Below are 14271 nucleotides of genomic sequence, written 5' to 3' on the forward strand. Positions count from 1 at the left end.
TGTAGATGGCAGATGTGGCTCGGATCCCACATTGTTGTGGCTGTGATGTAGGCCAGCAGCTACAGCTACAATTCACCCCCTAGCCTGGGAACCTCCATATGCTTCAGGTGTGGCCCTGAAAAAAAATGGGAGAATGCTTGGTCTATTGGCTTTGTTGATTTCCAGGAAGGATGGCATTGTATATCTAGATGTGGGCTAAATTAGAGGTCTGACCCTAAGGCAACAACCCTTTTAAAGTATTCCCATGGGCCTCTTTCAGGGAAAGACTGGGAGGTGGGAATTTTTTGCCTGCTTCCTCTGTATTGAGCTTTATGGAGAGAGTAACAATTAGTCCACTTAGGTTCATTAAGCACTTGATTTTTTGCTACAGTGTTGTATATCTTATGGACAGAGTTCCATTGGCTTTTAGGGCTAGATGTTCTGTGGGCTTTTCCCTCGGTGGATGTTTTAAAAGTTGGGACACTAAATATTGGCTCTAAACCCTTCTCTCCTCAGGGAGAATCTAGTTTTGAGTGCCTTTCTTATTTGATGCCACTGTGATTTGTTAGGGTTTATGGCATAAGCATGTCTTATTCATTTCATTGTGGTTTTTTTTGTTTGTTTGTATGTTTGCCCAGTGTGTTTTCCCAGCCACTTTCTAGATTTTTTTTTTTTCCCATAGGGAATTGTTTTGTGTAGAGCTGTAAACTTTATGTGTCTCTGGGAAGAGTTCGGGAACCTTCTATGTAGCCATTTTAGACAGAACCCAGTAAGGCTTATACTCAATGTTTTTAATACAGAACTAATTCCTTTACTATTTGCCTCTAGATTTGGCAAGATAATGAAATCAGACAATGAAATGAATATAAGGCATTTTGAAAAGAATAGGGCCTTATACAAATATAAAGGAAGGATACTTCGGTATGGCTGAATGAGAGTCAGTTCCAAAATAGGCAAGAAGAGTCTGCAGTATGGCTTGTCACTTCTCACTGCATAGCAAGGCATATAAAAAACTCCCTTTTACTAATGAAGCTGCAAAAAAGCTGATTTGCTCAAAACATTCTATAGTGTGCCAAGTGCCTTGGAACTCCCAATATTTGTTGCCAGCTTCTTTTTGAAAGACACAGTAAGGTGGTTGGCTTATAGATATTCCAGTTGTTCTAGCTGCCAAATGATTCGAAAAGAAAACAAAACAACCTTGTGCAGCACACAAAGTAGCCTTTCTCCTCCCTCCCCATTCTTTCATTTTAATTTTGGTAATGTGTAGTTTCCAGATTCCAGAGTGTAAGCAAAAAATATCTGTTCTGTAGTTTTTATTCTCCAGTGCAAATTGGAAAAATAAAGCATAATTCTTCTTCTTCTTTTTTTTTTTTTAAACTTTTTAGGGCCGCACCTGCAGCATATGGAGGTTCCCAGGCTAGGGGTTGAATAGGAGCTGTAGCTGCCGTCCTACACCGCTAGGCCACAGCCACAGCCATAGAGGATCCTAGCCACATCTGTGACCTATATCACAGGTCACAGCAATGCCAGATCCTTAACCCACTGAGTGAGGCCAGGGATCAAACCCATAACCTCATGGTCCCTACCTTGAATCATTTCCGCTGCACCACAACAGGAACTCCGAAAGCATAGTTCTTCTTAATTGCCTTTAAACATTGCTCTTACAAATAATTTATTTCCAAATGTCAGTATTCCTTGCATGATTTGGATGGGGTAGAGTGGAATAGAAACAGGATTCGTATTAACCTATTGCAGATAATGCTTTTTTTTTTTTTTTTTTTCTGAAGTACAGTGTAATTTGAGTAGGTAGTTTCCTAGGATTTTTATGATCATATTCTGGGTATAAAACTCTGCAAAATACCTGATGCATCTGGGGAGAAGTGGTTGCTACATTTGGGAGAAAACTATATCAGAGAAGTAAAATGATATCAAAGGTGTATCCTTTTTCTCTCTATTTCTGAGAAATGCATTTCCCCAAGTATATAGAAGACCAAATTGAATGGTACTTTTATCATGATGTAAATTGTGCAAACGACTGGGAAATGTAACTTTTTAATATTAAATGAAATTTGACCCTTGTTGAATATGTAGATTTGAATATTTAACATCATATTTTCCTTGTAAGTTATTTCTTTTATGTGTTCTCCACTGTCTCAAGTCAGTGTGCTAATTTCCCTTGTGTAGTTTCACAAGACAATGTTTTCATTCACTAACAACATTTCATAGTGTATTAATAACATCAACACAGCCACATTTCCCTGTGTGCCAGCTTCAAGGTTATAAGAGATGTAGGGACATTTGTTGAGCCCAGGTAAATATTAAATATCACTTGAGAGAAAGGGCGGAAGTAACAATGGCATTTGCCTCCAGCCCTAAGTTCCTTTGAGATGTATAAAAATGCATATAACTTGTTCAGTCTATTAAGCAGATGCTAGTTCAGCTACAGTACATATGTTGGTTTTCAGACACAGTTTTAGAGTGCAGTGGTAGAGGCATATGCACGTGTGAAAATTCCAGATGTGAGTTTTGCAGATGCCATTTAAAATTTTATATTTTTCTAGTTTGATTTAAACATTGATCTCAAAGATGTAGAAATGGTATTAGTTCTGACACATTTTGGAAATTGATTAGGGATATAGCATAGGAATATATCGAGGAAAATAGTACTTGGATTTCAAAGGATTTTTAAAATTAATTACATTTATGTGAAATAAATTGGTCACTCATTTTGTCCAGAATTTTATTTGGTCTAATAACCAGCTATGGATTTGCAGTTGTTTCTCTTGACTGTTTTATCATGTGACATTCTGAACTGTTTTATAAAGAATAGTTTTAAAGTGTAAATATTAGAACTCCTTCAACTAGGGAAGCTGTTTCTTAATATTTTAACCCCCAAAGGAAGAAAACATTTTATTGCCTTATGCTTTTCTGAGACATGAAAAAGATACTGAGAACTTTTTTCTTTATAGAAAAATAAAATAAAATGAGGTTTAAAACAAAAAGGGATTTTATAAAATTATGTTTTTCCTCTGTGTTTTTTTACTTCAGGATAAGAATGTAAGGGTGTATGAAATAATGAAAAACAAACAAAAACATTAATACTAAATTCCAGCATTTTTTTTCTTTTTCTTTCAGCTCTCAGGAGAGGTGATTTTGCAAATTGCCAACGAACCAGTTCTGCCATTTAATGCTCTCGATATAGCTTTAGAAGTTCAAAACAGCCTTAAAGGTAATTTTTTTTTAATTATAGTAATTTCAGCAAATGAAAAATAGTTCAACTAATTTCCAACAAGGAATGAATCAAGTTATCTACTATCTTTCTTATGGCAATGCTAGCACCTCCCTTTCAATAGAGGGTGAACATGACAAGGGCTTAGAAGAATTTTGGCTTCCATGTCAATAAGAACAAGGTAGGGAGTACCTATTGTGGTGCAACAGAAACAAGTATGACTAGTATCTATGAGGATGTGGGTTAGATCCTTGGCCTCACTCAATGGGTTGGGGATCCAATGTTGCTGTGAGCTGTGCTGTAAGTCACAGACATGGCTCAGATCTGGAGTTGCTGTGGCTGTGGTGTAGGCTGGTAGCGGTAGCTCTGATTCAGCCCCTAGCCTAGGAACTCCCACATGCCACAGGTGTGGCCCTAAAAAGCAAAAAAATAAAAAAGAATGAGATATACCTTCCTGATATTCAGTCAGTTCAAACAAGACTGGCCCAGAAATTTCTCCCTTGGGATTGGTTTCCATGAAGTAGGGGCCATATCCCATTTGACTGAAGTATTGGTTCATCCTAGATGAAAGATTACAAGGGGAAAACCAGGAGATTATTTCCATAATCTCTATTTCAGTTCCTTCATGTTTGAATGTATCTCTTTCTACAGAATTCTAAATCACCGTAATAATTACCCTTATTTTCCCTTTATCTACATACAAATCTTTCAATTAAACTGCTAATTTGTCTTCAGTCACCAAATACAAGGGGCAGCATTGTAATTAAAGAATGCACCCTCCTTCTCTTTGATCCATACATCTCACTGTCAGATTATTGGGTGATGTGTTCTTCTCAATATAAAAGTCATTTTTTTCCACTGTGGTGGTTAATCATTCATTCTTTACCCTAAAGAGCCAAATAGTTCCAGCATCTAAAAGTTTAATACTTTCGTTTTTAAGTTTTGACTACCTGGATTGCTTCTTAATCTATAGACTACAATACAATATTTTCTCCCCCTCAATGCTTCTCATAATTTCTATTATAGTGGATATAAAACCATGACCTTCGGTATAATGAGCACTGTAGGATTATTTGCTCTAGACTAAATGGCCTCATATCGATCTATTTTTATTATATATAAGCTAGTCTCTATTTTTTCTACTTTTGTCAAGCTTCTATTATACTGGTATCAGTGTGACTACATGTAGCAGTAATTCTGTCCTCCACTTTAATATTCTATTTCTAGAATATTTCTTAGAAACAGAGTAGCCAAGTATATGATATTTTATAAAATGAGCAAAGTAGGCATAGAAAAAGGGTTAAAAACTTCTGTGAATATTTTTGGTAAGGATTTCTTTTAAGCATCTGTTTTATTTATTGCATAGACGATTTTGCTTTTTCTTTAGTTCTCATCTTCATACTTTAAAAAATTCAGTTGGCACTGCATCTTATATTCAAAATTTTCAAAGAACTAACGGAGGACTATTATTTATATTACATAAAGATTTTTCCATTTATAAAGAGTAAGTCTCATGCACAGAAAGGAGCCTCAAAGGGTATACTGTAAAATGGTAACATTGTACAATAGAATTATAAATGATTTACAAGTTGTTTTTCTGATTCCAAATCTATGATGAATGTTTAGTACCTTTGCAATAAAGATATTGAGATATTTTTAAAATTAAAGCCAGCAAAACCAAAAGCAATAGCAATACTGTCTTTTAAATTCTAAAATCTATTAATTTTAAACAATTGGGTTTCTTTTAAAAATCCATAAATAAACAGTATTTTAGCATTATAATTTCTATATGAGCATTTCAACTTGGCTACTTCTAAAAGTGAGAAAAAATCCTAATGGGTTATTGTTAGAATTATATTATTACTTTACTTTTTCTGGGTAGCTAGGAATCTCTTTGAAAATCTAAAGAAAAGTGTGATCTCCTCAGAAAATTACACATGTACATAAAAGTTTGAGTATATCCCCCATAGACTTTATAAGATCTCCTGAACCCATTTATTCATTCATTTAATAAATATTTCTTGAGCATCCACTGTATACCTGGTATAGCTCTATGACACAAAAAAGAAAGAAAATATAAAACACAGCCACTAAAAAAATAAATAAAACAAAATTAAAATCTCTACCCCATAGAAACATACATATATGGTTGAACCAAACTTCTGTAAGTCAAACCAATTTTTAAATTAGCTTTATGCTCAAATTGTTTTCTATTACCTTGGAATGAATTTGGATTCTCAAAATCAGCATTAAAAAGCAGAATTGGGAGTTCCCATTGTGGCTCAGTGGTAATTAAGCCAACTACTATCCATCAGGATACAGGATCGATCCCTGGGCTTACTCAGTGGGTTAAAGATTCAGCATTGCTGTGAGTAGTATGGGTTGCAAACTCGGCTCATTTCTACATTGTTGTGGCTGTGGTGTAGGCCAGCAGCTGCAGCTCTGATTCAACCCCTAGCCTGAGAACTTACATATGCCACACCTGGGGCCCTAAAAAGCAATGAAAATAAAATGAAATCAAATAAAATGAAATAAATTAAAATTAAATAAAATTAAATAAAAATAAAATTGACTGTGGTTGTATCCAGAGTCCAGAGGAGCAATTTGCTCTGGGAATATATGTTTGGGAGTTGTCTCAGATTAGATTTCTAAGGGATTGAGGACTGATAGAGGACAGGAAACGTTTAAGGGAATCAGAAGAGACTGAGAAGGAGTAGACAAAGGGTAAGAGACAAACCAGGGTATTGTTTCATTCTGAAACCAAGGGATAAAAGTTTTCAAAGAGGAGGGAATTATCTACTCCACCAAATACAGCCCCAGTTTAAGAATAATGAGAACTAACTGCTAGACTTAACAATATAATGGTCCCTGGTGTTCTAAAAAAAAAAAAAAAAAAAAAAAAAAAAAAAGATTAGTAGACTGGTATTATAAATAGCCTGTTTAGAGGCATTCAAAAGAGAATGAGAAATGATACATTGGGGACAGGTGATGGCAGATGGAAAGCATGGAGTTGAGAAGGGTTAGCATGCTTTTATTTTGGTGAGAATGCTCTGATGGAGAGTAAAGATGTGATGAAGGAGAGTGAAAGGAGAATTGCTAGAATGCTTTCCTTGAATCTGGGCTGCATGCAATGGAGACTCTTGCCTTAGTTATGCACACAGTCATCCATCCACAAAAATGTGAAGGAAGGCAGAGGATATGGCACATGGTAAATGTGGTGCTAGGAACTCTCAGCAAGTCTCTGTGGATTGTAAAAAAAGAAGAAATAGTTGGGCCACACCCGAGGCATATGGAAGTTCCCAGGCTAGGTGTCAAATCAGAGCTATAGCTGCTGGCTTATGCCACAATCACAGCAATGTGGGATCTGAGCCGCATCTGTGACCTATGCCACAGGCCATAGCAATACTGGATCCCCAATCCACTGAGCTAGACCAGGGATCTAACATACATCCTCAAGGTTACTAGTCAGATTCATTTCCACTGTGCCAAAATGGTAACTGCAAGAATTATATTTTAAGTGAGATATTTCTACATAACTTTATTTTGTCCAGCCTTCAGATGGGGAGTCAGGCATACAATAGGCAGAGTTGGATTTAATCACGGCTAGGACTTTTCTGGGAGAGAGACAACAAGGTAGACAAGGTAAAGAAAGAAAGATTGAGAGTGTCTGCAAAGGAGCCTTGTAGTGCTGGACCAATGTATCTAAACTGGGGTATGGAATAGAGTGAAGTTACGAAGGGGATGCGTTTTGGCACAAAGGAGAGAGGCTCTTGGTGAGATCAAAGAACTGAGAAGAATGAGCTGAGAAGACAAGTGGATAGGATTATTGAAAATGTGTTCATATAAAGAATGCAGATATTCTTCTATGCTAGTGGTACCAAGGGCATGGGAGAAAAAGGAACTACTGCCTGAGAGGGTTTCAGTGCTGCAGTGGAAGCAACACCATTAAGCGAGAGCCAGGTTTCAGTTAAGGCAAGAAGGTGGAGAAAATATTCTGAGATAAGCACAGGTTCATAACCTTTTCTTTAACAGTTATATCTAAAAACATGTCAGTACAGGGAAAACAAAACTGCAGTCATTCTATAATGATTTCCACTGCAGACCAGCCTAACAAAGTCTAGATGAACCTCTCCCTAAAATCCCAGGATCTTAGTTGGATAAGCCAGGAGCACTCTGGCTTTTTGCTGTTATATCAGTCCACTTCTTCTTTGGTCGTTGGTTATTTTTGTGTTGTTTTTTTTTTTTGGTTGTTGGTTATTTTTGAGTTGTTTCTTTTGATGTGAAACTCTTTGGGTCTCCCTGTCACTTTCACTTGGAAAGATATGGCTAGACTTGATATGTACACATACAAAAAAATAAAAAGCAAAGAAAAACAAAATATAGCAAAAAATAGGCAAAAAAATATTCTGTTACCAGTACCTGGGTATAACTTTCTGATCAAGGGGAAATGAGTTGTCACTTTTATCTATACAGTTTTATATTTTAGTTATGATTCAAAATTATTTGAATTATCTCTATCATAGCAAAATGTTATTCAGATATGTACTAAATTGTAGGAAATTTGCTATACCTGTTCTATTTTGACTACTTTGGTTATAATCTTACTTTTAAAATAGAATAATGTGCTAATATGTGAATAATGGAGACCACTTATCAAAAACTAAATAAACATTTCAGTTTCAAGTTTAGCTACAACGCTAGATGATTTCATTAGCTAACCAGAGTTCCTGTACCATCTTAAATAAAACATAATTTGCTGCTTAATACGTTTTAATTGTTGATGTACTTTCTTATTTTGTTATGACAGTTAGTGATTATTAGTCTTAAGTTCTCAATTACAGTTTTAAAAAAATGACCTTCAAGGATGAACTATAAAATACTGTTTCTCCTTACTGCAAAGGGTATAAGAATGAAGGTCTCTGAAACCCAATTGCATTTTCAATGGTGTAATTTTTACTCCTTGACAACCGGCCATCTTGTTTATTTATTACACTAGTTTACGGTAGCAGCAGACCATTCTCTACGGTTCTCCCAACCACCAGAAAGAAGGATAATTTACCAGTGAATAATTTGTTTGAGCTGATTTATTGGATGGTTCCTGAAAGCTCATTTTGACTGAGTGACCTTGGCTCTTAATATTTGGTCAGTGCCAAGCATATAATAGTTAGAGAATGAATATTTATACATGGTGCATGGGGGTATAGTGTAAATAGTGACTGATAAGATAACAGAGATGCTTCTGAGGTACTTTTGACAAATAAAAGTATGTCAAAAAAAATGCACATACAAGGCGATGATACTAGTTTCCAGGGGCAAAGGGAGGTGTCAAGAATAAAGCATCACCACAACTTTGAATCTTGTAGGTTCAAAGCCAATTAGGAGTGAGCACTTAATGACCTTGCTAAGTTTGCTGTTTCTCACTTTATCCACTTTTTAACACGTAAAGCAGTTACCTCAAAATAATTAAAAACTATATAATTCTGATGCTTTTTGGTTAATGTCTGTTATTTTTCTTTGCCAGAATTCTGGGTGTTAATTATTTAGCATGATTGTAAAAACTACAAATGACCAAATAAAATAAAAGTTATTTTCATTTGATCTGGTTATGTACACGTTTATTTAGGGCAAGCCAAACTCAGCAGGAACCTAATTTCGAAATGTGTGGCTTATTGCCACCTCCTGATTGTCTCACTAAATGTACAATGCTTGTTGGCAGCTTTTCCTCCTGTTCTTTGAAAAACTGACACTGCTGATTTGATCTGACCTTTAAAAAAAAAAAATAGCTTTGGTAATTCATTAGCGTCAAACAATTTTGGAAGGAAGGATAGTATTTCGGGTGATGCCACTGAGGCAAGCACTCTGTTAGATTTGTAGTTACAGATTTTCAGGTGTCACTTTGATTCTTTTCTATAATCACAAATGATTGGGACCCACCTAAGGTCTTTGTTTTCTTTCTAAGTAATGCAAGATGAATTTCCAAATTGGTGAAATTAAGCATGAACTTTATAAATTGCATTAGTCTAGTCCTCAGCCCATTTATCTCCAGTCTTGGTTTTAATAATCACCAGTTCCAACTCTGGACTGGCCTATAGATAGGAAAGGATAGGTACCCTGGGTACTTGATCCTGTGCTCTCTACAAAAAAACTCCAGCAGCCCATCTAAAATCCAAATGACTCCAAGGAAAAATTTTATTCCCATGCAAGTTCTGAATCATGCTAGATTTCTAGTGATCTGAGCTGGCATTTCTGCAACTGACCTTTTTGTTTGACAAGGACTTAAAAGCGTCTCTGAGAAGTGTTTTGCCACACTTGGCCAAATTAATATGGCAATTTGATCAGATACTGGCCATTCCTTAAGTACAATTCCTAAAAATATGTTTAGTTTCAATGCTCATTACATTTTTGAATGGATTCTGACTACATGACCATAGTAAAGATCATATTTCATTTATTGATATTTTACACCTAATTCAAAAAAGGATTTGAGACAGCTGGGTCTGCGACAAATCTGATCAGCTCTATAATGTCAGCATTTATCTCCTTGAAACTAGTTTTTCTTTCTCCCCATTTCTCTTTGAACTCATATTTCATTGCATAATATTCCTTAATTATCATCCTAAGTGTGTTGCCCCTTCGTGTTCCTCGGAATTAGTTTCTTTGCTCTTATTTACTCCTGTCTCACAATTTGCTGCTATTCACACAGCTTTCCTTTAGAATCATGGCTTTCTTCCCTGCTCTGAGTAGTTCATCCAAATCTGTTTAAAGTTTTCTCTTCAGTGTCCACATTTCACATATCACTACATTAACTGAAATATTTTAATGCCTCCTCCTCATTTTTCCTAGTTTCTCATCACAGTAATGTTCTATTGTATTGTGAATTTTGGGGGCTAAAATGCTGTGCCTATGGCAAGATAGTACTAGAGTCTACTGTGCTGTGAGTATTGTTTCTTTGGCAACACTTAGAAACTTTCCTTTTTTCAAGATACTTTTAATCTTGGCTTGTAATATAGCGTAAAATACCCTTGCCCTTGTGTTGATTAATTGTATTAAAGCTTTTTTCTTTTTCATTTTCTTAGTTTATCGAAAATATAATTAAACTCACATGAGTTATTAAATATAAAACTCCAGCTTTCTGCTTCAGGAGGAGAGAGATTAAAAAAATAAACCACATGTTCATTCATTCAAGAAAGCTTTTGCTCACTCTTCCAAAGCAGCCAATAACCAGATCATGTAGTTGCAAACAGAATACAGTGGCAGCATCTGTGATCCATGAAAATGGCCCCTGGTTCAATGTCTGCAGCAGGCAGACAGACGTTGCTGGGAGAATACATTCTATGCAATGTATTGAAAGTTGTGCTACATTTCCATCTTCTTTGACTACCTGCATCATTGGATAATCTTTACAATGCAAGATAATCTTTAGAATGCATTGCCTATTTTATTTTTAAGTAGCCAACCCGTTTCTTCTAAACATGCCACTTTGGGAGCTTTGCAAAAAGGATTTCTATTGGATTCAGTTTAGACATAATTATCTGGTCTTCTGGCATATTGCCTTTTTAAAATAATATCCATTTATTTATGTATTTTAAAACCAGTATTAGATTATTTGTGTATCAGGAGTGTACTAGCTCCCATACTTTTTTCTCTACCTGCATTTTTGTTTGTTTAATTTCTTTAAATAACCAGTTGAGGTGACTCATGGTAATTCATACTAAAGAAGGCATCATGAAGAATAGAAAATATAGGATAATAGAAGACTGTTGTTTCCCTTGGTTGAAATCATATCGGCAATTTTTTTCTTCTCTTTAGCAATGCCACAGGATATTCTGAAGATGACATTAAGTAACACATTCCCCCTCCCAAAAAAATAATCTATTCTGCTTTTAACCACTGTGTTATGTGGAACATAAATCATACTTTTTCTTGTCACTATAAATCAGTGAAGTCTAAGCTGTGATTGTGCAATTGTTAGCACCTTTAAAACTGTGATCAGCTCATCCATAGAAGAAGAGATTCTGTAGTGAAAGGCTATGATTTTTTGATATAAAAATGTAGCTTTAGAGTATGAGCAGTACATTTTACTCTTAATTTAAAATGAAACTGAGTGGGTATTTTAAAAATATGGCCCCCAAACAGAACCAAAGGATAGAAATAAACGAAAATTTAAAGCTTTTTGGAGTATGAACATTTGAAGAGAGGCCACAGTATGTAGGCCATAATATAAGACAGTTATACATTTGTTCAGGAGATTGTAGATCCGATGTAATACACACGCATTTATACCAAGCTAAAACTCATCAAGATATGAAGTGCCTCAGGGTAAGGCAGTTTGTACAGGTCCCAGATCTTGTCAGGTTAGAACCTGTAGATTCAAGGGCTGTGATTAGCACTGCAGTTCCTGATCTTACACAGGAGCCGTAGATGCCTTATGGATTTGAGCTTCTGATCTACTGTTGGAAGGTGTTTTAGGATCATGCATCAAGCACCTTGCTACCTTAGGGGTTCCCTCCTCCAATTCCCAGCTAATGTGCCTCGTGCCTCTTACTGTGATATTTAACCTTAGTCTGACTCCATGTACTGAGCTGAGTATTTAGAACAATTTAGAGATTCAGAAATGGCCTCAGAGGAGGTTTGTGTTGTACGTGGGTGTATATGTTTAAGTGGTAGATTTAGGGCTTGAATATAAGTCCATCAAATTCCAAGGCCCCTGCCCTCCTCACTATACTACCCTCCCTCCTGAACTGGGGAGAATTCTGCAAGGTGGTGTTCGGCTAGAAGACAGAAGATTCCCTGACTAGTAGGGATGTGTTTCCTCCAATGCGTTTTAGAAACTCTCCTGAATTGGCTTGCCCATATCTCAATATCCATCTTGATATCTATTGACAAGTAGTTCCTCCTTCCTTCCCTCTTCCTCCCTACCATCTTCCCTCCTTCCTCTTCACTTAAAATTTCTTATAATATTCAGTGTTGTCCTTTTTATAGCAAGCCAAAAAAATGGAAGGGTTTAAGTTAGAGGTGGACTGATCCTCTAGATGGTGAGGACTGAGGGAAAGGAAGGGGAAACTGATCAGTTTTGTTGTTTACATATGGAACATTCTATATCAACTGCTTGAATGTAGATAAAGTCCCAGGACCTTTAAAATTCCATTTGAGATGCCCTTGATTTGGGGGCAATTCCATGATCTGTCTCTCAAGTTTCACTTCTTCCCTGGAATCTATTTAAAATAATGGTATACACAGTGGTCTCTTCCATCGTCCTCAGGAGCATTTTCTGTCCTTTGATACTTACTTACTCCCTGTTTTGGGGTTACTTCTAAGTAGGTTGGGAATTTATTAAGACTATATATTTAATCTTATATATTTTACAAAACCAGTACTTATAGAACAACACACAGAACAGAACTCAATATGTACTTACTGAAAATATATTTGAAATTTACTTTGAGAGGGAGAATAAAATGCACTGTTTTCATTTGAAATTTAGATGTACCTTTCAGTTGTCTCTTGGATATTATAAACATAATTTCAATAGGCAGTCTGAATTATTTCATATTATAGTAAGGTTGATATTTAGTATTTATCACAAATCAGTATATTCCGCCATGCTATAAAAACATTAATGGTTGGCTTTTCATCAGGAGGGAAGATGTAAAAGGACTATTTTTAAAGGTTGGTTGTTTAATTACTTTACCCTTTATATTATCCCTTTATTTTTTAGAGGCTTGAAATGCCAGCTATAGAAAGAAAAATTGGTTCCAGATTCATAGACACTATAAAATAAAGAATCCTTATTTAAGTGTATATGGGGAGAAGTATGATACAGTTTCAGGGAGAGGGTGTGGGTGTTGGGGGAAGTGATAACAATGTCTCTAAGAATAAAATCATTACTAAAGCTGTTACAGCATTTTTTGCATGCCTTATACAAATGAGTTGGTAGTAATTTGTGTTTAGTTTGTTTACTCTGATAACAGTAACTTGTATTTATATAGTGATTTAAATGCTCAGAAAGTAAAATGACCAGGATTAAGTAATCTGTTTAAGTCTACATTGATAGTAACTAAGTAAATCAGATATTTAGGTTTTTTGATACCAAGTCCTTGGTCTTTAGACTCCATATACTACATATAACTTCAAGATGTTTATATTTACCCTGAGAAATTTCTAGCTCCCATTTCATTTTCTTTTGTCAATTTGACTTACTACTTATCAAATCTGAACTATTAAGAGCCTCAATTATTTCTTTCTTATCTGACACTCACTGTGCCTTAAATGAAGTTTTATATATTCTTAATTTGGGGGGTTATGTATTCTTCATTTTGGGAGGTTATTGGTAGGCTGTATTTTAATTTAGCTTAGTTTAGTTTAACCTAAAACATAGTTTTACCATAACATAGCTTCTTCTTTTTAAATTTGTTTTCTCTTGGTTGTAACTGTTATTGATTTTTTGAATTTTTAAAAACATATTATTAAAGTAAGGTTGACTTATAGGTTTTTGTGTTAATTTCAGGTTTAAAGCAAAGTGAGTATTCTGTTTGAATATTAAATATAGATCCTTGTGCTATGCAGTAGGTCCTTGTTAGTTATCTATTTTATGTATAGTAGTGTGTGTCTGTTAATCCCAAACTCCCAATTTATCCCTTCCTCACTTTCCCTCTTTGGAAACCATAAATTTGTCTTCTGTGTTTGTGGGTCAATTTCTGTCTTGTATATAAGTTTATTTAATTATCATACTCAGTGAAGAAAGCCAGACAAAGGCAAATATCAAATGATATCGCTTACCTATGGAATGTATTATTGATTTTTAGCAAGAAAGTAAAAGAAATAACATTTGCAGATGCTCATTATGCACTAAATAACTCCCCGAGTAATTTTGTAGACCTAATTTAATATATTAGTGTATCTCAATAATATGTTATCTAATAATTCGACATTTACCCAGCAAGATTTTTAGTAAATGATAACCACATATCAAGATCTGGAGATATAAATAGAGATAAAACTTATCAGGTGATCTTGTGGGATTCTTCTCAGTCAAGGAAAAGAGAAAGACAAGGTAGACAAAG

The 14271-nt window shown here is 35.3% G+C and overlaps 1 protein-coding gene across 12 annotated transcripts in view; it reads left to right on the forward strand.

Moving 5' to 3' along the window:
* Positions 1-14271, forward strand: part of NAALADL2 (N-acetylated alpha-linked acidic dipeptidase like 2) — a 1365504-nt gene that overhangs the window by 1282105 nt on the left and 69128 nt on the right. For all 12 annotated transcript variants that reach the window (XR_002338111.1, XM_021071192.1, XM_021071188.1 and 9 more), the window contains one exon: positions 3115-3208. Coding sequence is in view for 11 of the 12 variants with exons in the window: in XM_021071192.1 (XP_020926851.1) it covers positions 3115-3208 (94 nt within the window). In the remaining variant the exon portion in view is untranslated. The remainder of the gene's footprint in view (positions 1-3114; positions 3209-14271) is intronic.

Source organism: Sus scrofa, chromosome 13 (genome assembly GCF_000003025.6).
Source record: "Sus scrofa isolate TJ Tabasco breed Duroc chromosome 13, Sscrofa11.1, whole genome shotgun sequence".
In the NCBI taxonomy this organism is placed as follows: domain Eukaryota; kingdom Metazoa; phylum Chordata; class Mammalia; order Artiodactyla; family Suidae; genus Sus; species Sus scrofa.